This window comes from Chelonoidis abingdonii, chromosome 22, assembly GCF_003597395.2.
Source record: "Chelonoidis abingdonii isolate Lonesome George chromosome 22, CheloAbing_2.0, whole genome shotgun sequence".
Taxonomy (NCBI): domain Eukaryota; kingdom Metazoa; phylum Chordata; order Testudines; family Testudinidae; genus Chelonoidis; species Chelonoidis abingdonii.
In genome coordinates, this window is record NC_133790.1 from 27,574,786 (window position 1) to 27,598,774 (window position 23,989).

The following is a 23,989-nucleotide window of genomic DNA, read 5'->3' on the forward strand; positions in this document are numbered from 1 at the left end:
GTTACTTAGCATTTTAAATGCATCACAGCAGAAGTTTCCAGCAGCTTTTAGAGTGGGGGCAATGGGGGGGGGGGTGTCTCTGCGCCTAGCGACTGCAATCTAAGGGGGATAGGGATCCTCTCAGTTTGCCAATAGCTCACCCACAAACCAACTAGTTCTTGAAACGGACACAGGAAAGAGGAGCTGAGGCAGCTCTCTATGTAGCAGAGGATGTTTTTATTAATGTGCCTGAAAATCTACAGACATGTCCATAAAGTTATTTATAAACAAACCGCCAGCATACAAAACCCTGCAGTGTTTCCTCCCTTATCCCTACAAAATGATTGTCTTTGTAGTCACGGTAAGTCAGTGTCTAAGAAGGGGATGGGGAGGACAATTGAAAGGGGATGCCCCGTACTCAAACTTTTTTCCCTTGCGACTGTTAAGTCATTTGGAAAAAGTAACTTCTACAAACCTCCTCAGTTTAAAAAAAACAGAGTGCATATTTCAGGCCAGATCAAAATCTCAGCAATAAAACCACAGAAGGCAGAGTAGCACTTTTACTCTGGAAAACGTATTTTAGCAATCTTGTGCACCCTTCATCACGAGGTCTCTTCTGAAAACTCCATGTTCTGCAGGTTCATACCCCCTTTATATAGTCCCGTGCCCCCCAGGGGTGCAAAAAGGCCTGAATGATGGCTTTGAAAATCATCTTTTTTTCTTCCCTAACAGCTGCATTTTTTTTTAACCCTTACAATCCTGATGCTTTCCATCCTGCCAGCAATAGAAGTTGTGCTTCTGCAGCATCTAGAGATTAGTGTAGAGTGAAACACCAGAGCTAGGATTCCATGTGTAGCAGCAGATGTGCTATTTTCAGTGCTGCTCATCAGTGAGAGTGTCCTGGATGTGATCTACACAATTTGGAAAATGGCTCCAATTTCTCAAGAGGGAAGCTTGGCAGGGCTCAAGTGTCACGTCATAACTCTGGAGTCCATTGCACACAAAAAGGAAGTAAAGAGTTTCATTTGAGTATCCAATGAATTCCAGAATGCAGCAGTGAGGACAAGCAGCATGCAATGGGTGCACGCATAGTGACTACCATCTCATTCACTTAACCAGAACACTTTGAACCACTACCCATAGAGGGGGAGGTCGTCAAAAGCATGTGAGACTTAAGTCACCAGGAACTGGGCTCTTAAGACATTAAGATGTTTTTGAAAAAAATCTCACCATAGGCCATAATGGGAATGACAGAACAGCTCCTAAATGAACAGTGCAGCCAGCTGTGGAAATGTTTTCCCTTCCCTCAATATAGTGCAATATGGTATATCTCTATAACTCCAAGGATGGATATGGATATATCTATAACTCCAAGGATGAGGGGGAATTACCTTACGATTAATGCTGTCTGATTTAGGAGGGAGGCAGTTTCCTATGCAATAGCTTTGGAGTGCAGATTGCCAGAGGGATTCCTAAAAGCTCTCACTTCATTTAGAGGGACCCACTCAGCCGAAACAGCAAATTTAAAAGGTGAGATGCCATGGCAACCTCTCCTTTGACCTGCCAATGCACATGTGCCATGACAACATGTTTTTATAATACTGAGCCTTTCCATCCACAGACCGTGGCGTGCTTTACCCAAGTGGGTTTTGTTACTCCCAGTGTGTGGAAACAGAAGCACAGAGAGATTAAGTGACCTTGCCCATGATCACGGAACAAGTCAGAGCAGAAAGTCAGCCTCTGTTCTATGTATGATACAGAAGGGCAGATGGATGGAAGAGTTTTCCACATCTCTAAGTCCAGTTCTCCCATTAGAAAAGCTTCCCAAACTGGCTCTGATTCATAAAATAGTGGTTCCCAGAGTTGGCAAGTTTTTGCAAGAGAGAAGGCGAAGGAGAAAAGTTCCCTTGTGGTCACATCAACCTGCCTGGGAAATCAAAGGCGACATTACCCTGGTGGTGATTGCACAGAGGTGCTGTGCAGGCACATATGCACACACCTCCCCAGCACTTCTCAATCCAGCCCCACATGAAGCTCCATCACTAACCTTGTGTGGTCTCATTCTCATACCAGGCAAAGATCTTCCGCTTATAAACCGGAGGGTGGAATGGCAAAGGCTCAGAATCACCATCCTGGGGAATTTGCATCTCACCTACTAACAGATCACCAGAGTTTTGGGATTTGTCAAATGGCTCCCAGCCTGCATAGCACAGAACACTAGAGAGAGAACTTGGACAGCTTCAACAAGGGCATTGCTCCAGAATTCTGTCAAGTTTCATAACTTTTAGTAAGGATTCAAAGAACTACTGAAGCTCAGTTCTACAGCCATTCTCCAAAGAACAGATTTAAGAGGTTGGATTATCTACTGAGGAATGAAACGGAATGTCTCTAGAATGGTCACTAAGCCTAGGTAGTTAGGAAGAGGCAGAATGGGTGTAGATTAAAGTGGTAAACTTCTCATCCAACCCCACCTTGCTGGATACTAGTTGGGGAGGGAAATACAAACTTGCTCCCTGATTCTTTTATTTAAGAATTAATGGGTTAAAGAAACTATATTTTAAGCACAGGACTTCAATATTAGCAGCTGGGTTCAGTATTATTTCCTTCTTCCAAAGGATTAAATATCCCTTCCCATGGTTTCCGACTGGTAAAACTAGTCGTAGGTCCGTGTTGGGGAAGCATAAACCAGGAAGAACAACCGAGTATTCTGTACCAGATGGTCATCAGTCACAGTTGCAGTGATAGGGTCTTGCTGAAGGGTTATAATATATATTTTTGGTTCCAGCAGTCCTATTTTGAATCCTCCGAGTCTTTGCTTTTCATTTATTCAAAGCAACTCATGATGTCTTCCAGGGGAAGAGATGTTTAAAACCAAAATGTGACTGATATACTGACTATATCTATATACATTATAAAATACTATGGGATTATTGCATAGAAGAATGGTTTGCACTAGCTTGGCCTAGATAACTGTCTGCGAGCGCTGCCTGAGGCCTGAGGACAGCATGCGGTTGCCGGACAGGAAGACATCTTCTTGCCACTGATATTCTTCTTTTCTGGAATGCTCTTCATACCACTCCTGAACAGAGGGAAGAACACACCCAATGAGAGAAGTCTCTTCGCCATACCATACTACTCTCCCTCAGGCCCCTCTTGTTGTCCTGAACAGCCACCCTCTCCCCTTCCCCTGTGAAACACAACAGGGGTACAATACTTCTCAAGCACTTTGGCAGCAGTAAATAGCGAGGGCTTAGTTACACTCTCTCTTTTCAGGCTTCTATAAAACTCTGTTTTTCCTCCAAGGCAAAGTTTTGATACAACTGGAGCTGCTGTCAGGAAAGGGTTAACTAGAGCATCACTGTAACATTTGCAGGATGGAAGCCCCGAGCTCTCAACTCCTGGTTAATGTTTTGAACCCATCACCCCACATGCAGTTTGCAACAGCAGGATGCACTGGGAAATTCTGGGGAAAACGTTTACTCTTTCAGTGACATGCCTCCTTTGCAGGCATTTAAGATTCATTTGCTAAGGACAGACTGGTCATTTCACTCGCTATAAATTAGAAGAGTCTCAGGAGATTCTGAACAACACTAAAGATAAGCACTAGGGTTACACTCATTGTAGGAGCCACAGGTCATCCCACTGCTAGCAAGAGAAGGGACACCAGAAAGATGCAGAGATTAACTCCTTCGGTATCCATCATCATCAAATTCCTGTGGAGTTAACGGCCCCTTCCCTCCAGAGAGGGATTTTTCTGGTGCACTCCTCTCAGTGTACGAGCCTACCAGTGTTTGAAAAGGCTCATGATGTTTAGAGCATGTCAGCAGCTTTTCAACAAGAGGTTTTTGTGGAAATGTTTTGGTTTCGCTTGAACTTTCACTGGGGAGCGCGAGTGCCCACACATTCTTAGAACAGGTAGTTGCCTGGTGGTTTTGTAGGAGATCCCGGTTCAAGGCCCTGCTCAATCAGGCAGGGCAGGGCCTCAAACATGGAGATGCCCTAACCACTGGGCTATTAGGTAGCTTGGAGCGGTTGGTCAATCTCTTGCTCTCTCATTTCTGAAAGGTCTTTATTTAGTTCAACATTTGTGACCCATGTCAAACTGTTCATTCTTCAAATGGAATGCTTGTTTTCCAGTCAGCCCTGGTGATTTCACACTAAGCCTCCAAGGAAATAAAATGGCCGGAGTACACCCACAGTTTGCACTGCTCATTAGTGAGCCCCCGCCAACTGACCCAGGAGAGGTGGGGCGGAAGAGGGCAGGCTCAAGAGAAGGAAGGATGATGCCACCCCCCACTTGCTCAAGCGGTGAAATAGTCTATGCCCACAGCTCAGACAGACTGACTACAGAGGCTTCTTTGCCAACATGCTCAGGATTAGCATGATAGGAGTACCTCAGGGTTAAGAGGGGAGTTCAGCCTCCATAAACCACTGTAAATAAGCCACCCCTGAGTGACTTAAATTATACCAACCTAAGCATTGGTGTAGACAGTGCTGTGTGAGCAGGAGAGCTTCTCCTGCCACTCATAGTAATTAAGTAATTGCATAATGGAGTAATTAAGTTGATGGGAGAACTCTCTCCCATTAGCTCAGAGCAGTGGTTCTCAACTTTTGTACTGGTGATGCCTTTCACACAGCAAGCCTCTGAGTGTGGACCCCCACCCCCATAAATTAAAAATGTTTTTATATAATTTAACACCATTATAAATGCTGGTGGCAAAGCGAGGTTTGGGGTGGAGGCTGACAGCTTGCAACCCCCCATGGAATAACCTCATGACCCCCAGTTTGAGAGCAGCTTAGAGCAGCTGCACCACTGGCTTAGAGCAGCTGCACCACTGTAAGCTGTGTAGCGTAGCCATAGCTTAGGTGTTTCTAATCCTTATTCTTCACCTCCTGCCCTGAACTGCCAGGCGATGTTGCTAGCTCTGGTAAATGTGTGCTGTGTTTCACCCTGGAGCGCACTTCATTTCAGTGGCACGCACAGTTTGCGAAGCACTTTGGCCTGTAAGGGGCTACATAAATGTAAGAGGTTATGACTATTGTGAGATGACCTTTATATACTATATATTCTGCAGAGCATCCTGCTGTCTGGTTCTTCTGGGTGGAAGATTCCCAACATTTAAAGAATGATTAAACATTCTAACTAATGGACAGTGTCCTCCTAATCAGAAACTTAGAGGACATTTGCAACTTGGTATTTCCTACCTGTATCTCCTCCTCGTACATTTTCATACTTAAGTCGCTTTTGGTCCTCGATCTCCGTCCCAGAAACAGCATCGATGTTTGCTGAGTAGACAAAAAGTAGAGATATTAATAACAATGGGAAAAAGAACCCAGGTCCTTCAACAACTCCCTGCCCCACTAGGTCACAACTAGGTCAGTGGTGAGATGAGAATACAAGTTTCCTGAGGGAGACTGTGCCTAACTAAACTTTCCTCATTCACCTATACCTGCTAGCCTACTCAAGGGATCTTGTTAGTTTCAACCCATACAAGCAGAGAGTAAACAGCCTAAGTTACTGACACACCATTTTGGGTTATTTATAATTGAGAAGTACTCAGAATATCCCTACAGTTACTGGTTTAACTTCCTTATTTGAACTGTTATTTAAACTTTTCTTTTAAATGGACATGGTTGAGGTTAGAGCCATTTTTAGACAGACTATCTTGAAAATTGCCTCTTCTTTGGCAGATGTAACTGTCAAGATTCCAGAACTGAATTTTATCTGTGTACACAATTGCTCAATATTTCAATACCCCAGCAATGAGAAATGCAGCAAGCCAACTGATGCAAATGTGCTGTCATCTAGTACAGCGAGTCTGGTGGCTACAAATTCATGGGGTGGGATGGAAGGGGCAAATACCAGCTATTACAAAAATCAGTTTAAAGTCTCCCAGCATCATGAGACACAGAGCTCTTGAAGGGAAGAGTTTTCAAGGTCACTTCATTTTCAGCCTTGACAATATCCCTTTTGCGATACCAGTGGTAAAAAAGTAATTGCCATTGTCTACAGAGAAGCAAGCCTGAAGCTTGGAACTGACAGAGTTCTATTATTGTACACTGCCTCAGAACTGTATGGAGACAATGGTACAGTAGTGGGTCAGGTAGAAAAACAGATGGGGCAGCACAGGTGAATTACAGAATAGTAACTGCAGTATTAGGAATGCTCAAAAAACAGAATGCTCCTTCCAGTGGGGTCAGCTGGCCAGGATGGCTCTTCGCAATGTTTATTCTGTACAGTGAGATAGGTCCTGATCAGTGCTCTCTGGAATACAGTGGGAATTCAGCCCAATGCCCTGGGAATTCAACTGCACTTGCTTCAGTGCAATGAGTTTTAAGTGCTAATCTGCAGGGTACCGATCCAGAGTCCCTTCAACAGAGCAGAGTCTAACAAGAACCAAAGGCATATATGTGGAAAGAGCTCCTGCTGCACCCTAGCAGAAGAGCTTCTTTAAGCCCCACAGCTGTGCCTCTGCATGTTGCACCACAGAAGTGCAGGGATTGTGGCCTGAATCCCAGCTTCTCTCTTTACCTCATACTTGTCCATTTGTGCAATGACCTTCTGCAGCGGGGCAATTTCAGAGGCAGCACAATTCCGTCTGTAGAGCTCAATTACGCCTGCCATTTCCTCCTTGGAGATCTCCTTCTCCAGGACAATGCCATTGTCTTCTTCAGAGGGAGGGAAAGAAAACAAGGAGAAGACATTGGGAAGTCACAGTTTTAATCAGCAATGGCAATAATCCTAAAGGGTTTTCAGAGATTATAAGGCCAGAAGGGACCACTGTGATCATCTAGACTGACCTCCCATATAGCATAGGCCAGAGAATGTCCCTGAATTCTTGTCTGAACTAGGGCATCTCTTTTAGAAAAAACATCCAGTCTTTATTTAAAACCTGCCAATTATGGAGAATCCATTACAATCTTTGGGAAATTGTTCCAATGACTAATTACTCTCACTGTTAAAGGTTTCCTCCTCTTTTCCAGTCTGACTTCGTCTAGCTTCAGCTTCCAGCTGCTGGATCTTGTTATATCTTTGTCTGTTAGGCTGAAGAACCCATTATCAAATTGTTGTTGCCCACGTAGATACTTATAAACCATCATCAAGTCACCCCTTCTCTTTATTACACTAAATAGATCAGACTCCTTGAGACTGTCACTACAGGGCTTGCTTCCCAATCCTTTAATCATTTTTGGGACTCTTCTGAAGCTTCATAGCACAAAGCTGGCTGTACAGGAATAAACAGGAGGCCAGTCAAGGTGTTGACTTATTCCTTTAGAGGCATATGCCCAACCTCTTCAGAGTGGGAGCTGGCAAGGGGAGCCACATCTTACCAACAAGTTAGAAGAGAACAATCAATCAGGAGATGGCAGGTTAAGTCAGACTGGAAGGGTTTTTCTAGTTCCTAAGATGTTTGGGGCCAAAGGTCTGATTTTTAAAAAAGGACCTATACACCTCATAGCCTATTTTGTGTGCACTCAGTTGGGAATGCAAATAACCACAGTTACAACTGCTGCCATTGGATATTCAGCTACCTGAGCTGGATGCAATCGGGTAGCCTGATATTTAAATACAGCAACTGCAGTTATTTGCAACCACAGATTTGTGGGTGCATGCGAGGTGGTTATAAAAATCAGGCCTTTCCTGTTCAATCGTTTTCTCTCATATACACAAGCCAGACTTTGGGAGCAAAGATATACAGACCAGCAGGCTGGCCAGGCCTGGCACTAACCTTCTGAACCTTGGTTCTTTCGGGTGTAGTTCATGCGGAATACAAAAGCCTCCAGTATAAAGGCCACAATGATCGTCATCACCACCTGGGAAGGGAGCCAGAATGAATAGAGCGCGTCACAAGGTTTGAAACTGCAGCGTCCTTCCAAGTCTGATTCTAACTGAACTGCACCTGAATTCCTGCTGCTTCCCCTCACCCCTCCTTTCAGCAGAGGGAGTGTACAAATCCTAATCTATGAGTCTAGGTGGTGTGTTTGTGTAACAGCCTGCCAGTGAACTGGGAATGGGCGGTATGACAAGATGTACGCAGTGATGCCCCCCACTATAACTCCCATCCAGATACAGACACTCCCTGGGTTGCGCAGACCTGACTTACAGAAATGCAGATTTACGGAAAAAGTTCCATAAGTTGTTTTTTTTGTTGTTGGGGGGTTTTTTTGTGGGGGGGGAGAGGGGCGGGAAAGAAACGTAATTGTTGGAGACACATTCCTGACTTACACAAAACTCGACTTACGCAAGGCATTCCGGAATAGAACACTTGCATAAGTCAAGGAGCTTCTGTACATAATGTGTCGATTCTGGCAACACTTGTAGTTTTTGCCATACCAAAGTTAGTGAAAGTGATTTGGACACATGCTTCTTTCTGAGCTACGTTTCATAAAGAGGAGAACTTCCCTAATTGGCCATGGATTCTTCCATTAGAGTGCAGCCAGACTGCCGCTGGCATTTAGAGATATTTTCCATCAAAAGTGCACTGAGAACCTACCATGGTCACGATATAGAAGATCATGAAGTAGAGGCGGCTCCAATGAGAGGTTTGCGAGGTCACCCCTTCCTAGGGGCAAGAGAGGGAGGAGTTCAGTGGCAGGCAAAGAGGAAGGAAGCTGCCATTAGTCCCCTTGAGAACAGACAAAGCAGCATGTCCCCCAAAATATAAATCTATACCTCATGATGTAAAGGACAAGTAGTGCACCTCATGTATCTAACCCCAGGGACTGCATCCACCATATTCAAAGTCCCAGCAGGCCCCTGGGCCTGAAGCCCTTCCCCTACAGGACTGAACACAGATTCCCATATAGTACTTTGAAGTGTAAATACTCACACAATGGTGATGAGTGCTACAGAAAAGTGTAGAGACAGCGGTCTCTCTACATATCTAGCTAACAATATACAGCATGGTGCCTGGGACAACAAGCTATAGTGCAGAGATGCTTGAAGAGGTCACTAAGACCCTTACACCGAAGGTACAACAGGTCTGCCATAATGCATTCAGAATTCATTAGATCAGGGATCCTGAGGTTACTCCTAATGCAGATTTCCTGCGTAGTATTACAGAGAATGGCAGTCATTCAGACAGAGCAAGGTGGGAGGGTGGGGGGGGAAGAGAGAAGAAATCAGAAGACTGATGAGAAACCTCATTGAGCAATACATGAAGTAAAAGCGCAGCATTCAGAATCTTCCATCTTCTCCCTAAACCATTCAGAATTGCTCAATAGCTATCATATGCTGTACAAGAGCCAAAAGGTACAGTGCTGAGCCAGCCAGTGGGGTCAGAATACCCGAGTGATGGTACTGGGGAGGACAGCTCCTGGCAGGCAGCTAACAGTGCCACCCGTGTGAGCCAAAGCTGGCCATTTTCAATCAGAGTGATGAAAAAGGATCTGTGCTAAAGAGAATCTTTCCCTGAAGAATTGATGACACAGCCCTGATGCTGACTACATTTAAGTACCCCAAGATCTACGTACCATGATGATGTACCAGTCATTGACAACTGTCAACTCAAACAGTGTAACTGTATGGAGACAGAAAGGACAAAACAAGTGATTTAGCCAGCCTGACCTGTTTCAAAGTCATTTCAATGCCTCAGTTTCCCCTACTACATGCTTTCTCCCATTTTCTTCGTACGACACCTCATTTCAGTATAGCCAACAGAGACCGAAATACTTGAGTACTGATGATAGGAGACAGATTCTGCTCTCAGTTACAACGCAGTGAATCTGAAGTCACCCTATAGAGGACAGTGGCGTGACTCTAGAGTTATAATGGTATAACAGAGCACCGTTTGGCCCATATTTCTTAGTGGAACCAGAGTCTGCCATGCCAGTCCATGCTAAGCAAGACTCTGGACAGATCCACAAAGATTAAAAAAATCAATCACCATCCTCCTCCTCCTCCTGCAGGCCTGTTTCATGTTTAAAATCAGGGGCAAAAACAAAAAAACAAAAAAACCCCTGCAGGTTATTTGGCACAGCCACATGTGGGAGGCAGGGTTAGAACGGGAAGGGGTACTATGGACCAGGACTGACACTCATTGGTACAATTCTGGGGACTAGAAGGAAGTATGGACAGGTGTTACGCAAGCTAGGTTAAGAGTCTCACCCCTACATAAGTACCAAATTCACATAGGGTCGTTCTGCATTCAGCAGCAGTAGATGCGAGAGAGTATGGTCAACAGTTATCTTGGATAAGAACCAACGTGTAAATATTCCTCTTACCAAAGCTGTTCAAAATGTTGTCAAAGTTGTTCAAATAGTAGTAACCTTCTTCAACCAGGGTCTTGTTTCCAACCGTGTGATTCACCCAGCGATAGGCATCTGCAACTGTACTTGTGCTGATTAGAGAAGCCAGCACAAACATACAATGAGAGGTGCTCTGGAAAAATGTGCAAAGCTACAGGTGCTGACAGACACCGGCATACTTAGAGACCTGTGGGCAGGGAAGCTTTTTGCCAATGCTTGTTGTATGTTGAATGCCGTTCTCTAAAGTGGTACCTCTGACAGGGGCACTGTAGCATCCTACATACCACATGGGTGCTTTGCTGTGGTGCCATTACAGAGCATACATCCCAGCCCAACTGCTTCAGACAGCGATTCAAATACTCAGCACTACCAACTAGCACATTGCTACCCCTCTTCCTTCTCAAACTGTAAGTAAAGATCATTGCACTGAGTCTCAGCGAGAGAAGCGGTAAGTCTCTCTTTTACTGGAAATCCCAATTCAGACCAACCACTCTCAGTAAACACACATCCATTGGCCTTTTTTTGATAGGAAAATACAGATATGAGAGACAATGCTCCTGGCTTGGCATTGAACCAGGCTATTAACAATGCTATTTCAGAGGAAGGGCATTGCTGGGTACTCACTTGCAGCAGTTTGGGTAGACAACCCCAGAGAAGAATTCCATGCCGACAATGGCGAAGGAGTAGTAGAAGATAAGCAGGGTTAAGCCCAGGCTGGAGAAGAGAAAAACAAAAGTAAGGCCTTGTCTACACTGCACCTTCATCATGAAAACCTTTGTCCCTCAAGGATGTGAAAAAACAACCACCTCTGAACGACAAAAGTTTTAACAATGAAAAGCACCAGTGTGGACAGCACTCTGTCAGCGGGAGACACTCTCCGGCCGATGAAGCTACTGCCCCTTGTTTGGTGTGATTTTATTTTGTCAGCAGGAGAGCGCTCTCCTGTTGACAGAGAGTGGCTAAACTGCGTGCCTTACAATGCTGCAGCTGTAGCATCGTTGTAAGGTGCGCAGTGTAGACACAGCCTAATTCTGTTATTCACCAGTTGGTAGGATAGAGAAAAAGCCAAGTCACTCAGATTGGCTGTTCTCTAAGCAGTTTTCCATCTCTACCATCTACAGTAAACCTCAGTGTAGCATCTAGACCACCCCCCTGCAATGCTGTTTTGTTGCCTATGGAACACGTGCAGTGTTTATCTAGACTAGTTTTAAAAGTTCAGAGTCATGGAGTTCTGTACCACTCCCTTGGTGAGAAATAAGCACTGAGAAACTTGAAGAGAACCCTTCTTTCCTTACAGATCTGCTCCTTTCCATTAAGCCATTAAATATTTATTCCCCCTCCCCACCACCCAATTTCTCTAATGAGGCACAAGCCAACATCGCTCTATCCTCTGTTTCCTTGATCATCAGCAGTGATGTCAGAACAGCTTCAGAAATAAGTCTAGTTGGTAACATGTCTGAACACCTAGCTAGTTCTGCAGCAAGGGAATAAGCTACTGTGATGTCATACACGGACAATGGCTACTTATCTCAGTGACTAATTAAACGGGCATTCCACATCACTTCGCAATAATTGTAACCCCTCTGGTCCCCTGTTGTACCAAGGACATGAGGAAAAATCTCCTTTGTGAAACCTTCTTTGCACAAAAGCCATCATCACTTAAAAACCAAACAAGTGCCAGAGTAGTGTTGCCCTTGTGCTCAGGAGCAAAGGGGTTAATGTGGACAAGGTGTTAGGCCTAGTGTGCTGGAGAGCTCTTCATGTATTTTTTTTGTGTTGCACTGCAAAGAAAAAAAAAAAGTGATCGCTTGTACTCTGACCCCAGCCCAGGTATTCAGTACCCTGGAAATGGCAGAGCCATATTCGTACACTCTTCTTTGGGATGTTGCCCATTTTTCCCCCTCCAAGAAGGGCTGTGTAATACCTGGCCATCCTGGGGAATAACTCAAACATTGTGTCCAGGACATTCCTGTAGCGCTTCTTCAACTTAAAGAGCCTGAAGCAGGGATGAAAAGCCAGTGGTTACTTACATGAGGACAATTCCTTCCCGTTTTATTATTAGCTGCATAAAGACAAGCAGCATGTACAGGCAAAACAAGGCCATGAGAGAAGCATTTTGAATACAGGTTCAGCCAGGGTCCATGTGGAGGCTGCACCAAAGTAGACCACCAACCATGTACTTTCCTCGCTGTGATGCTACTGATGAGAATGTGGGGACTGTACACCTCCATTTAGCCAGGGAAGCACGGATAGCAGAAAGATAAAACATGATCCACTGGCTGGAAATTGAAGCTAGACAAATTTGGATCTGAAATACAGCATACATTGTTAACAGTGAGGGTAATTAATCATTGGAACAACTTACCAAGGATCGTGGCGATTTCTCTCCCACTACCAACTTCTAAATCAAGACTGGATGTTTTCCTAAAAGATCTGCTCTAGGAATTATTTTGGGAAATTTCTATGGCCTGTGTTCTACAGGAGGAGGTCAGACCAAATGATCACAATGGTCCCTTCTGGCCTTAGAATCTATGAATTATTTTGCACTTCAATTATTCACCAATAAATTTCTCCAGAGGTGGAGTGAGACAGGATAATATCATCGCTCTTTTCATCTGTAGATCTCAAAGCACTTCACACAGGAGGTCTATCATTATCCCCATTTAACATATGGGGACACTGAGGCACGGGGCAGAGGAAGTGACTTGCCCAGGTCACACAGCAAGTCAGCGACAGAATCAGACACAGAACCCAGGTCTCCCAAGTACCAGTCCTATATCCACTAGGACCTACTACCTCCCTTCACTTGGTTGGGATATTTAGACTTTAGGCACATCAAAAGTGGACAGGTAAGGCCTCCCAGTTCCTGATCCAGACCATCTTTACTCAAATAGTCTTTACTCCCGTGGGTAAGCCCCACTGTCTCATGTGTAGAAGGACAAGGTCTACGAATAAGCATTTGCAGGATTATGCTTCTTAGCACAAGGACAGTGTTTTACCAATAAAGCATCATGCATAAATAATTACATTAATAAATCGTGAGCGCCTCCATCATTAACACGTGTATGCTTAGCATTTACAGAACACATTTTAAAGGTGAGCTGACTTACCGAGACAGAAGCTCATTTATCTGCTTTCTTCCTGCAATGATCAATGGGAGAAAGCTGCACTCCTCACACATCAACCATTACAAGAGAAAAACAGACTTCCAAGTGCAGGCTTTGGCAGGTGAGTACATTTTAAAAGAAAACTATTTTCTCCTTTAATTAACCCATTTTTTTAAATCCTCACATATGCTCCATTAGCAAGTGGGGATCCTAGACAGTGTGACCTAGTGAATAGAGAATTGGACTGAAACTCAGGAGACCCAGGTTCTATTTCCAGCTCTGCCAGGCTTCCTGGTTGACCTTGGGCAAGTCAAGTCGCCTCTTTGGGCCTTAGTTTGCCCATCTGTAAAATGGGGATAATACAATGATACTGACCTTCTCTGTAAAGCACTTTGAGATCTACTGGTGAAAAGTGCTATATAAACACTAGATATTAGTTCACCTTTAATAAAAGAACACTTTGCCCTTCTATGGAACTTTCATTTGATGATCTCAAAGCACTCTACAAGGATGAATGAATCTTTACAAAAACCTTGTGAGGCAGACATCATCATACCCATTTTACTGAGGGACAGAGAGGTTAAATTACTTGATCAATGTGTCACTGCAAGTATCAGAAGGGAGAAGAGAACTCATGCAACCTGCTTTAACCAGTAGACAACAATTTGCCTCAGTGATTGGCATTTCTGGGACCTACAGCGCTCTGCACATAGGGTTCTAACAGAAGCTGGGTTAAGCCCTGAAGCATGAGCTTTAATATCCCTTCTGAAGTTTCTCATAATTAATTCTGATAACTCAAGATAATCTCATTATCCATATAGGGTTCCAGTTCCTTTGTGATACAGTCACGCACCATGCAACCATCCCAGCTGGGTCCTGCCAGTGAGCTGAGCCCCGGACTGGGTTTAAGGAAAACAAACCTCCCTCTCTCTGCTGCTATGAAAACAACAAGGAGTCTGGTGGCACCTTAAAGACTAACAGATTTATTTGGGCATAAGCTTTCGTGGATAAAAAAATCTCACTTTTTTAGGCACATCTGAAGAAGTGAGTTTTTTTTTTTTTTTTGACCAACGAAAGCTTATGCCCCCCAAAAAACTGTTAGTCTTTAAGGTGCCACCGGACTCCTTGTAGTTTTTCTGGATACAGACTAACATGGCTACCCCCTGATACTCTGCTGTTTTGATTATTTTCCTATTCCCCATGTGCCTTTTCTGTCTCACCTGAGCAGCTGAAGGGGTCGCAGGACGACGATGAAGTAGAATGGCTCCATGTTAAATGCCAGCGCCAGGAGACCCAGAAATGCAAACAGGGTGACTGAAAAATCAAAGCTGGAAAAGGAAGCGGGAGAGCAGAAATGGCCTGGTTTAGCCTTGCAAGAGGCAGAGTGCTCACGGCACTCTAGTTCAAAAGAAGACAAAAAGAAAGGTGATAGGGTACTGGAATTTCCTGCAGAATCTCTATTGAAATAAAGTTTTCTAATCTATCAGCCTAAGGCCATTTTTGAAAGAAGGCAACTATATCCCAGCATCTATCACCTCAAATCCTGCAATTTTGAGTTCTCTCTCTTTAGATCCCCACCAAATTCAGTCGATTCAAATTCAGATTGCTCAAGTGACACTGATGCAATGCAGGTTAGCACAACAGCTCTGGGTGTTATGCCTCCAGCCTCCATTCACTCTTCACAAGCAGCACACTTACAGATTCCATCCAGAAGATAGATACTCAATGGGTCCCAGGCCAGTGGTTTTCAGGAGCAGCTCTACCCCATAGACTGCAAAACAAGAGAGAATCTAATATCAACCCTTAAATGAGCCACACCTTAACCATTCTTTATGTGCAGCTTGAACATGTAGGTTTGTTGACTGTAGGTTTAATAAGCTCCCATTCCCTTCCTTCATGTTTATCCTCAAGGGGATGATAAGTGGGCCCCACTTTTCTTCTAGATCACTAACTTCTCCCTTAGCTACTGTGCCAAACATTCAGATCTCTGGACAAGAGTGAGTGCCTATAAGAAAGGCTAGTCAGTCATCCAGAGGAACTTCAGGACACACACTCACTCCCACATACTTGCCCAATTTAACCTCAGTGGAATGTAATAAAGAATCATATCTATGAGCTCATCAGACCACAGGAGACAGTTTCAAACAGGGTGGAGGAAGGCTGTTTGTTTCATACACTGCCATGAGGGCACTCTGAAGTTCTTGAATTAGCAGAACATTATGACATCAGGCAACCGTTCAGTGATCAAAGTATTTCTATACATCTGGGAATAAAAACATAAGAACGGTCATACTTGGTCAGACCAGCGATCCATCTAGCCCAGGATCCTGTCTTCCAACAATCGCCAGACCAGATACTTCAAAGGGCATGGACAGAACAGGGCAATTTATTGAGTGATCCATCTCCAGGTTCTGGCAGTCAGAGGTTTATGGACACCCAGAGCAAGGGGTTGTGTACCTAACCATCTTGGTTAACAGCCATTGATGGACCCATTCTCCATGAACTTATTGAATTCCTTTTTGAACGCAGTTCTAATTTTGGCTTTCACAACATCCCCTGGCAACAAGTTTCACAGGTTGACTGTGCACTGTGTGAAGAAGTACTTAAGTCTGTTTTAAACTTGATGCCTATTAATTGCATTGGGTGACGCTGAGTCACGTGTTATGTGAAAGAGTAAAAACACTTCCTTATTGACTTTCTCCACACCAGTCATGATTTTATAGACTTCTATCATATCCCCCATACATCTTTTCTAAGATGAACTGTACCAGTCTTTTTAATCTCTCTTCATATAGAAAATGTTCCATAACCCTAATCATTTTTGTTCCCCTACCCTGTACTTTTTCCATCTCCAATACCCCAATCCTGAGGTGACATGAACCCAGTCAATATAGGGATAAATGAAATCCCCCATTATTTTTGGATTATTGGATTCTATAGCCTCTTTAACCTATATGAATATTTCACAATCAGAGTCACCATCCTGGTCAGTAGTATATTCTAACTGCTATACTCTTATTATTCAAGCATGGAATTTCTATCCACAAAAATTCTATGGTACTGTCTGATTCACTTAAGATTTTTACTATATTTGACTCGAAGCTTTTTCTTTCACATACACTGGCATGCACCCCAGCACAACCTACTCTGTCATTCCTATATATTTTGTACCCTAGTATTGTGTGTCCCATTGATTATCATTGTTCCACCACGTTTCTGTGATGCCTGTTCTTTCAATACCCTCATTTAATACCAGGCACTCAAGTTCACCCCTGTTAGTATTTAGGCTTCTTGTATTAGCATATAAGCACTATAAAAATTTGTCAATATTTAGTTGTCTGCCTTTATGTGAGGTCAATAATTAGGACAGCTCCAGGGGAAACAAGCAAGTCACCACATCCTCATAAAACCAACAATGGACATTTTCTCTAACTAACTCCTCTGCTGGCAACTGTAGCCAAAGAGCTCTCCATGCAGTTAAGTGAGAGGTTAGCAAACAGGTATTTGGATTCTCCCAACGTCACCTTTACTAAGTAAAACTGGCAATTGCAGTAACAGCTTTAGCTCTGTTTCAGTAGAATTGCTCAGCAGCAGCAGTGAAAAACAAACATAACCTATAGGAGAGGATGAACTAACTTGGATAAGTAATGAGTTCCATGGCAGAGCAACACACTAGCATATAGGGATCTAAGGTCAGACTCACTCTTGCCTTGCTCTGTTCAGGAGTGCTAGAAGACAATACAGTCAGCCTCTGTGGGAGGGGCAACAGTATACTGCTCTCTCACGAGCGCCTCTCATTTGTCTGAAGTGGTGCTGACAGGCTCAAAAGAGTCGCCACCTCCAAAATGGAAGGAGGACTGCTCAGACTCAAAGGTAGGGAACGGCAGTACCATGGAGGAAAATGGAAGGAGATTCCAGGTGAAAATAATTAAGGTAAGAGGAGGATTCCACAAAACAACAATTAGCAGAGCAGGAAACAAATAGGGTCTTGGTTCAAGATATGCTTCTAATATGATAATTCTACCAAGAAGGCTATGCAACGTATCCAGTCTGCATTGACAGTAACGTAAGCATGGACGGGGGTCAGTAAATGTCCAACAGTTTATGGTTGGGGTGAAAATAGAAGACCAGATGGGTGGGTGGTTTTGGGGCAATGTTACTAGGGGCTGAGTCAGAACTACATTCCCATTTAGCTGCATCTCATTACATAGATAGCAGGGGTGCAAGAGGTTCCCTCTTCAGCACACCAAGGTTACCAGAGGCATTTCTTACAAGCAAGCAAGGCCAATAAAATCTGTTCAGATCCAGGCACTGAGAAAAATGGCTTCCAAGGAAATGGATACTTTAAGCCCCTGAATGACTAAAATGCACAACTGAGAAACCCCGATATACCCTTCCGCAGCTGTAGTGGAAAAAGGCAGTGCTGGTCTGGCGCAGCAACTTACTTGTGAGGAAGACGATGTAACTCCACGGGACATCTCTGGGGAAGAAGTTCCCACCTGCAAGGCACAGGAACAGCACCTTCTCAGAGGGCTGATCAAACTTATGAAAGGCAAGTCAAGAAATGAACCATGTATATCCTACCTTGCAGCATGAAGGTTTGAATTAGAATCCAGATCCCATTCACAGCTACCACAGTATCTGGAAAACAAAATACACTGCTGCAATGAAAAGTTGCTGGATAATCAGATGTTAATTTTCTAAACTTTTAGGCAGGCAGTGTGGTCTAATGGTTAGGGCACAGGCCTAAGCATCAGAAGATCCAAGTTCTGTTTCCATCTCTCCCAAGATTACGCATCTCATTCACCTCGAAAGCCCCCTACATTCTGTGCTTCAGTTTCCCAGTAAATAAAATGAGTATAAATAATTTATCCACCTATGTAAAATGCTTTGGGAGCCTCAGAAGAAAAAGTGTATTGTTGAATCTCAGTCTGACATACAGTTATTTTTCCTGGTACATTATTTAGAATTACTTCTATATTCCAGTTTCTTCCCATCTCTGCAGAATTATTCCAGGACCGTACATAGCTCTCAGCTCAGTTACAAGGCAGGAAGGATACAGCACCATCACAAGGCTCCCATAGGCCTGCTTGTAGCGCCCACCATTAAGCTATTGGGATACAGAGGATCCAAGATGTAGGAACTCTCCCCTTCACTCCTCTTTTTTTCTTCCTTCATTTTACCATCACAATCAGCAAAAGGGGCACTTCTCTTACAGAATAAAACTCAACCAAAATTAGAGATTAGCGTAACAAGTGGGACCAAGGGTCAAACATGCTCTCCTCTCTAGAGAAGCGTGACAGCAATTCTGCTGCTCTGCTTAGTACAAACTCCAAGCAATACCCCTTGGAATTAAGCTGTTTGCACTTTCTGAAGTACAGCAAACCACAGGAGCATTGTGCGTCAAGTCAGGTCCTTTTATCAACATCCTCAGCTGCGGTGTCAAAACTGAAAGTATGTGACATGTAATCACGCACCCTCTGAAATGCAACAGGATGTAAGATCCAGCTTCTAAAGAAACCAGTCCCATAAAAACACACTTCAAAATAATGTACAAACTAGTCCTTACGAGAATCTCACATGCACACACACATGAACTCCTTCCCTGATCGTAGATAAGCACAGGAATTGTGTGTATTGTGGCTCCAGTCAGAGATCTGGTTCCATTACACTAGTCAGTGTACAAACGCACAGCAGAGAGAATCTCCACCCTGAAGAACAAAGAAAGCTGAGTAGGTAAAATCATGAGATTTTGTTTTTCACACTTACACATGGCATACTGGAATGCTCGGGACTTCACCAGAATGTTAATGCCTGTATGAAGAAGGGAAATATTACAAACAAATAGATGTTTGTTACAAAAAATACTTAAAAATAAACTCACACGTGTACCAAATACTCCCTCTTCTTCCTCCGTATCTATTTAATGACCTCTCCGACATTAACTGGGCTCATTTTTCATATCCATTCTCAGCACAGGGTCTAGGTAGCACAGTGGGCAATAGTGCACTTACATATCTTTCACTTATGCCTTGAGTTCAAATCCTGACCTAGAACTCAAGTGACAGTGATGTGACAGTTCTCACCCTACTGCAGTTCCAAATTTGCCCACATCTTGAAAGTAGTGCACAGTTCAAATGGAGATGTCAGTCACCGCCCAGTCCTGGAACAGGGGACGTGTTCTAACTCCGGGCTAAAGTGCATTAGCACAGCTGCATAGGGATCTTGTACCAGTAGCTGCCTGCATTATCCTTGGTTCAGTAACTAAAATACATATATATTTTAAAAAAAACACACCCCACTTATTCAGGGTTACAAACTGGTAAGGAAAAACTGGGACATTTGCAACAGTGGCATGTAGAGGATATATTACGTTTAAGGCTGTATCTAGGCCACATTATAACCACTATTTTCTCCTTTACAGCAGCTGCACATGCTCTGTGCAAATGTGGCATCCACCAGAGACTTCGAAGACCAGCAACCCCTTGAAGACTGCAAATCCACTCCACAGCCGGCTGCTGTTGGAAGAGAGCTGCAGCCTCGGATACTGAGAAACCAATCTCCTAGACTCAGCCAGTCCTAGCAAGCTGGATCGCTGCATCAGACCCCCCTGCATGCTGTACCAGAAGATGAATCCAGCAATGGGTGGGTCCAAGATATTTGCTAAGAAACTTTCCTTATTTTATAAAGTTGGTTTCTGGGTCAGTACACAGAATATATATTTATGTGACAGATGTCCTCCTCCAATAGGCCAGAATACTGTGCCTTTTGAGTGGATCAGCAGTTAGCAACTGTGCCTGTCTCAGCAGTTTATCTGGAGTATTTTAGACTGTTACTGTATTTAAGGTTGGGTAGTGTACAGAGAATGTGTTCTTTCAGAAGGCCTCTTTTTTTTTTGGAAAAGAGATGATTTTTGAACAGGTACATGCTTCCACACATGTTGAATTTAAAACATAGGACCATAAGAACGGCCATACTGGGTCAGAGCCATGGTCCATCTAGCTCAGTATCCCGTCTTCAGACAGTGGACAATGCCAGATGCTTCAAAGGGAATGAACACAACAGGGTAATCATCTAGTGATCCATACAGCAAGTTACCTTTAAATATAAGAAATGCTGTCCGTGGAAGGTCATCAAACCAGTGCTCGCGGTTTCGTTTTGCCTGGAAGTGGAACAGACCTGATCAGCAGGAGGTATGAGCAGAAATTTATCAAAGTAGGTCAAAATTACATCCATAAGAGAATGGAGCAAGACCCATCTTCTCCCCATGTCATTTCGTCTTGTTCCACAGTCTATTTCTCCTCCACCTTCTCTCCATAAACTTCCCTCCAGTCCTCATCCCCTTCTCTCCTCACACTCTCCTCCATTTAATACTTGCCTTCCATTTTAAGCCAACAACTTCATAGAAATTGTAGAAATCCTTTAGGCTGTAAGAGAGAAAGATAAAAGGGTGAATCAGATCAAATCTCGGTGGTATTTGGATTGTGCCATTGTGAGCACCAAATGCTTCACTATTTAAGTATATCAAATGCCTAATTGTGTCACCTGATTGTGGGAGAGGGGGGAAGGTTTTCCATGCCAGACCTTCTTTTCGGGAGAAGTTCCCTTAATTTCTCTTAACTCCTTGTTCAAACTATATGAAAAATCAACATTCAGCTCATCCACTGTTTGTGTCACAGGTTTTCCTAAATGCAAGTGGGCCTTAGGAGAGAGTAAAAGGCTACCACATTTCTGCAAGCAAGGCCTGACAGACTGATACAGTCTTAGGGTGAAATCTTGGCTCCACTGAACCTCAAGGAGAGTTTTGCTATGGATTTCAGTGAAACCTGGATTTCACTTATATTGTAAGCTATCAGCCAGGAGGCTTATGCAAACCTTAATATTGGTGATATCTTACCTTATTTATTTATATGCATGTTTACTTGCATGCACTACATGCATATAAATAAATAAGGTAAGATGTCACCAATATTAAGGTTTGCATAAGCCTCCTGGCTGATAGCTGAGTGATCAGTTGCGTGGTTTGAAAAATGCCATTTACAAATAACTGGACCTGAACCAACCTGGAAGCACAACTATTCCTTTCTTGCTAGGTTTTGGTTGGTTGGTTTTAAAAAGGTAGTTTTAAACTTTTGAGCAACAATAAAACTGGTGCAAAGACATGAGATAAGAGACCCCTGTAAGCATGTGAAGTAAAAATGACTGACAATCAGCCTGGGCCAGATTTTTAAAGGTGTTTAGATGCCTAAAGATGCAGATTTGGAAAAAAAAAATCATCTTACTTGGTGCCTAGTTGAACCTTTAGGCACCTAAACTCTTTAACAATCTGACTCTTGGCCCATATTCCATCCTCAACAGAGCACACAGATTTTGAACTCGCATCCAGATTCACTCCCTTCCTGGAGGTTTAGTTTTATTGGGAAATGAAAACCATTATCTACAACCACATAAGCGTCACCCTAAGATTTCACCCCAAGCTTAGCTATGCCTTGAGTTTCCCTTCAGGGTTTCCTTGTCCTATCATTCTAGGACTCTCTCCTCCAAAGACACACTCATCTCTTTATATCCAAATTGGAGTTAACTGGACCCACCCAACAGCATGATTCAGCAATAATTACTCTGACTCTTAATGCAGGGTTCTGTAGTGTTTTTTGGAACTCCAGGAGAGTGGTGCTTTTGTGACATGCCAGGGGACATAACCAATTGCCGGTTAACTGGGAACACGTTAAGCTAAAGTTGCATTGCATGTGCAGAAGTTTTCCTTTCTTTGGGTGTCTCATGTCCAAATAGGGTCCTCGGTTTCCCCACTCTTATTCCAAGGACCTCTGTCTTTCACCTATCTCCTTCTGCTTAATGGCTATCATCGCAGTACTGTCTCTCCAACGGGGCAGAAGGGAAAGCCACTCATCGATGGGGAAGATCATAAAGCAGCAAGGGATCAACACTGACTCCTCTTTCAAGCACAAATTCACCTCCAATAGCCCAAGAAGGCAAGAATCCAAGAAGTGTTTCCCGACCCCAGGCTGCATTTATGCCTGCATTCTGGGATTGATTTTCCTTGATAAGCAACACCATTCCCTCTGACATATGGTATGGGCCCAGAGCGTCATGAATCTGTAGAATGTCGCCCTTTTCTAGGTTACAGCAGCAGCATCCTACCTGACTAAAGTTGTATTGCTTTGATTCAGTGCTTTGAAAGTTAGATAACGTTCTCTGGCGCACATCCGAGGCTTATAAAACCGCATCAGCCCTTCAAACTTCTTGAAGGAGATACCAGTCGGTCTCTAGAAACACAGAAAGGGGTTGTCATAAGTGATGCTGTAGGAGGAAACATAGGAACATATAATTGTCTCTTAGGACTGCTTCTAAGCAAGATTTTGTCAGGACAAGATGCTGTTGCTACCACTTCAAGAAGGCACACGCTCTTATTACTCTAGAACCTAGATAGAGGAAGTCTCCTGGGATTAGCTCCTCTGCTTGGTCTCCAGATCAGTGGAAGAACAGAGAAGAATCTTGCACTGAAGTTCTGTCCAGTTCAAGTGCCAAGCAATAGGGCTTCCACCACTTCCCTTGGGAAACTGTTCCACAGCTTAACAGAGCTCACTGCCCGGATATTTTTACTGATACTTAACCTACGCTTTCCCTTTTCAATTTCATTCCATTACTCTTTGTTATACCATCAGTTCACCATGCTAAACCATCCCTCTTCTCCCTGCGTGTGTACAACCTGCAAAATATATTTATAGGCTTAACATTCCCTTTCATTGCCACTTAGCCGTCCTGTATCTATTGAACCCTTCAGGTTTCTGACCACACTGAACTTTGTCATCAATTACTGCTGGTGGAACACCACCTCTTTAAACACTCAGTGTCTTCTGATGTGCTACTGGTGGGTGTCAGTGACAGTTTCCAGTGACACAGGCTGGGTATTTCTTGCACACACAGAGAATATCCCTTACCTGCTTGCTGACAAGCAGGCGGTAGGCGTGTTGTATGGCTGTGCGTTTGTGCAGCAGCAGCGACTTGAACTTCCTCTTTTCAATATCACTGAAAGTGTCAAACACCACAGCAAGAAGCTGAAAAGAAACAGACGAGACAAAGCGGAAGTCAGGCTTTGATCGCTACAGCATATGGCCTCTTATGCCACATGGCATCTGGATACTTATGAATAAGCACCACAGAGGCACAACAGATGCCAGCAGTATGGGTTTTGCTAAGTGCTGTGCTAATGCAAGGTACAGTAGAGTTAATAAGAATCTCTAAGCAACCCAGACACCAAAGGATTAACAAGAGCACACACCCAGAGTTACATTTTTAAATGGTGCATAGGTATTTGGCTACACAGCTCCTATTACCATTAATAAGTCACATAAAGAAGTTTGTACAGTGCCTGTTCATACCAGGACAGTAAGTTCAGGAGAACAGGGGAAGGGGACTAATATCAAAATGAGAGGAAGGGGAGTCCCAGCTGCAGTAAGAAACTTACCAAGTTCATAATGAAGTAGAGCTCAATGGAGAGGTACACTATGAAGAAGACACAGGACCAGGGGTTCCGAGAGTAAGATGGCATCATCACATCAGGGAAACTGCCCCCCAAAAGATACAAGCCAACTTATTAGCAGCCAGAATAGTCTCATTCATACAGCATTTCACAC

General features: G+C 43.7%; 1 protein-coding gene across 2 annotated transcripts in view; it reads right to left on the bottom strand.

Moving 5' to 3' along the window:
• Positions 1-195: 195 nt before the first annotated feature.
• The window catches only part of TPCN1 (two pore segment channel 1), a 77,128-nt gene continuing 53,334 nt past the window's right edge, over positions 196-23,989 (bottom strand). For both annotated transcript variants that reach the window (XM_032768342.2, XM_075060158.1), the window contains exons 10-28: positions 23,821-23,920; positions 23,294-23,410; positions 22,494-22,618; positions 20,713-20,761; positions 20,433-20,496; positions 19,104-19,148; positions 17,919-17,975; positions 17,780-17,833; positions 15,033-15,105; positions 14,555-14,662; positions 12,152-12,223; positions 10,852-10,941; positions 10,204-10,319; positions 9,454-9,500; positions 8,475-8,543; positions 7,710-7,794; positions 6,512-6,648; positions 5,185-5,265; positions 196-3,058 (exon numbers count right to left, since the gene is read on the bottom strand). In XM_032768342.2, the coding sequence (XP_032624233.1) occupies positions 2,942-3,058; positions 5,185-5,265; positions 6,512-6,648; positions 7,710-7,794; positions 8,475-8,543; positions 9,454-9,500; positions 10,204-10,319; positions 10,852-10,941; positions 12,152-12,223; positions 14,555-14,662; positions 15,033-15,105; positions 17,780-17,833; positions 17,919-17,975; positions 19,104-19,148; positions 20,433-20,496; positions 20,713-20,761; positions 22,494-22,618; positions 23,294-23,410; positions 23,821-23,920 (1,606 nt within the window). In that variant the 3' untranslated portion in view covers positions 196-2,941. The remainder of the gene's footprint in view (positions 3,059-5,184; positions 5,266-6,511; positions 6,649-7,709; positions 7,795-8,474; positions 8,544-9,453; positions 9,501-10,203; positions 10,320-10,851; positions 10,942-12,151; positions 12,224-14,554; positions 14,663-15,032; positions 15,106-17,779; positions 17,834-17,918; positions 17,976-19,103; positions 19,149-20,432; positions 20,497-20,712; positions 20,762-22,493; positions 22,619-23,293; positions 23,411-23,820; positions 23,921-23,989) is intronic.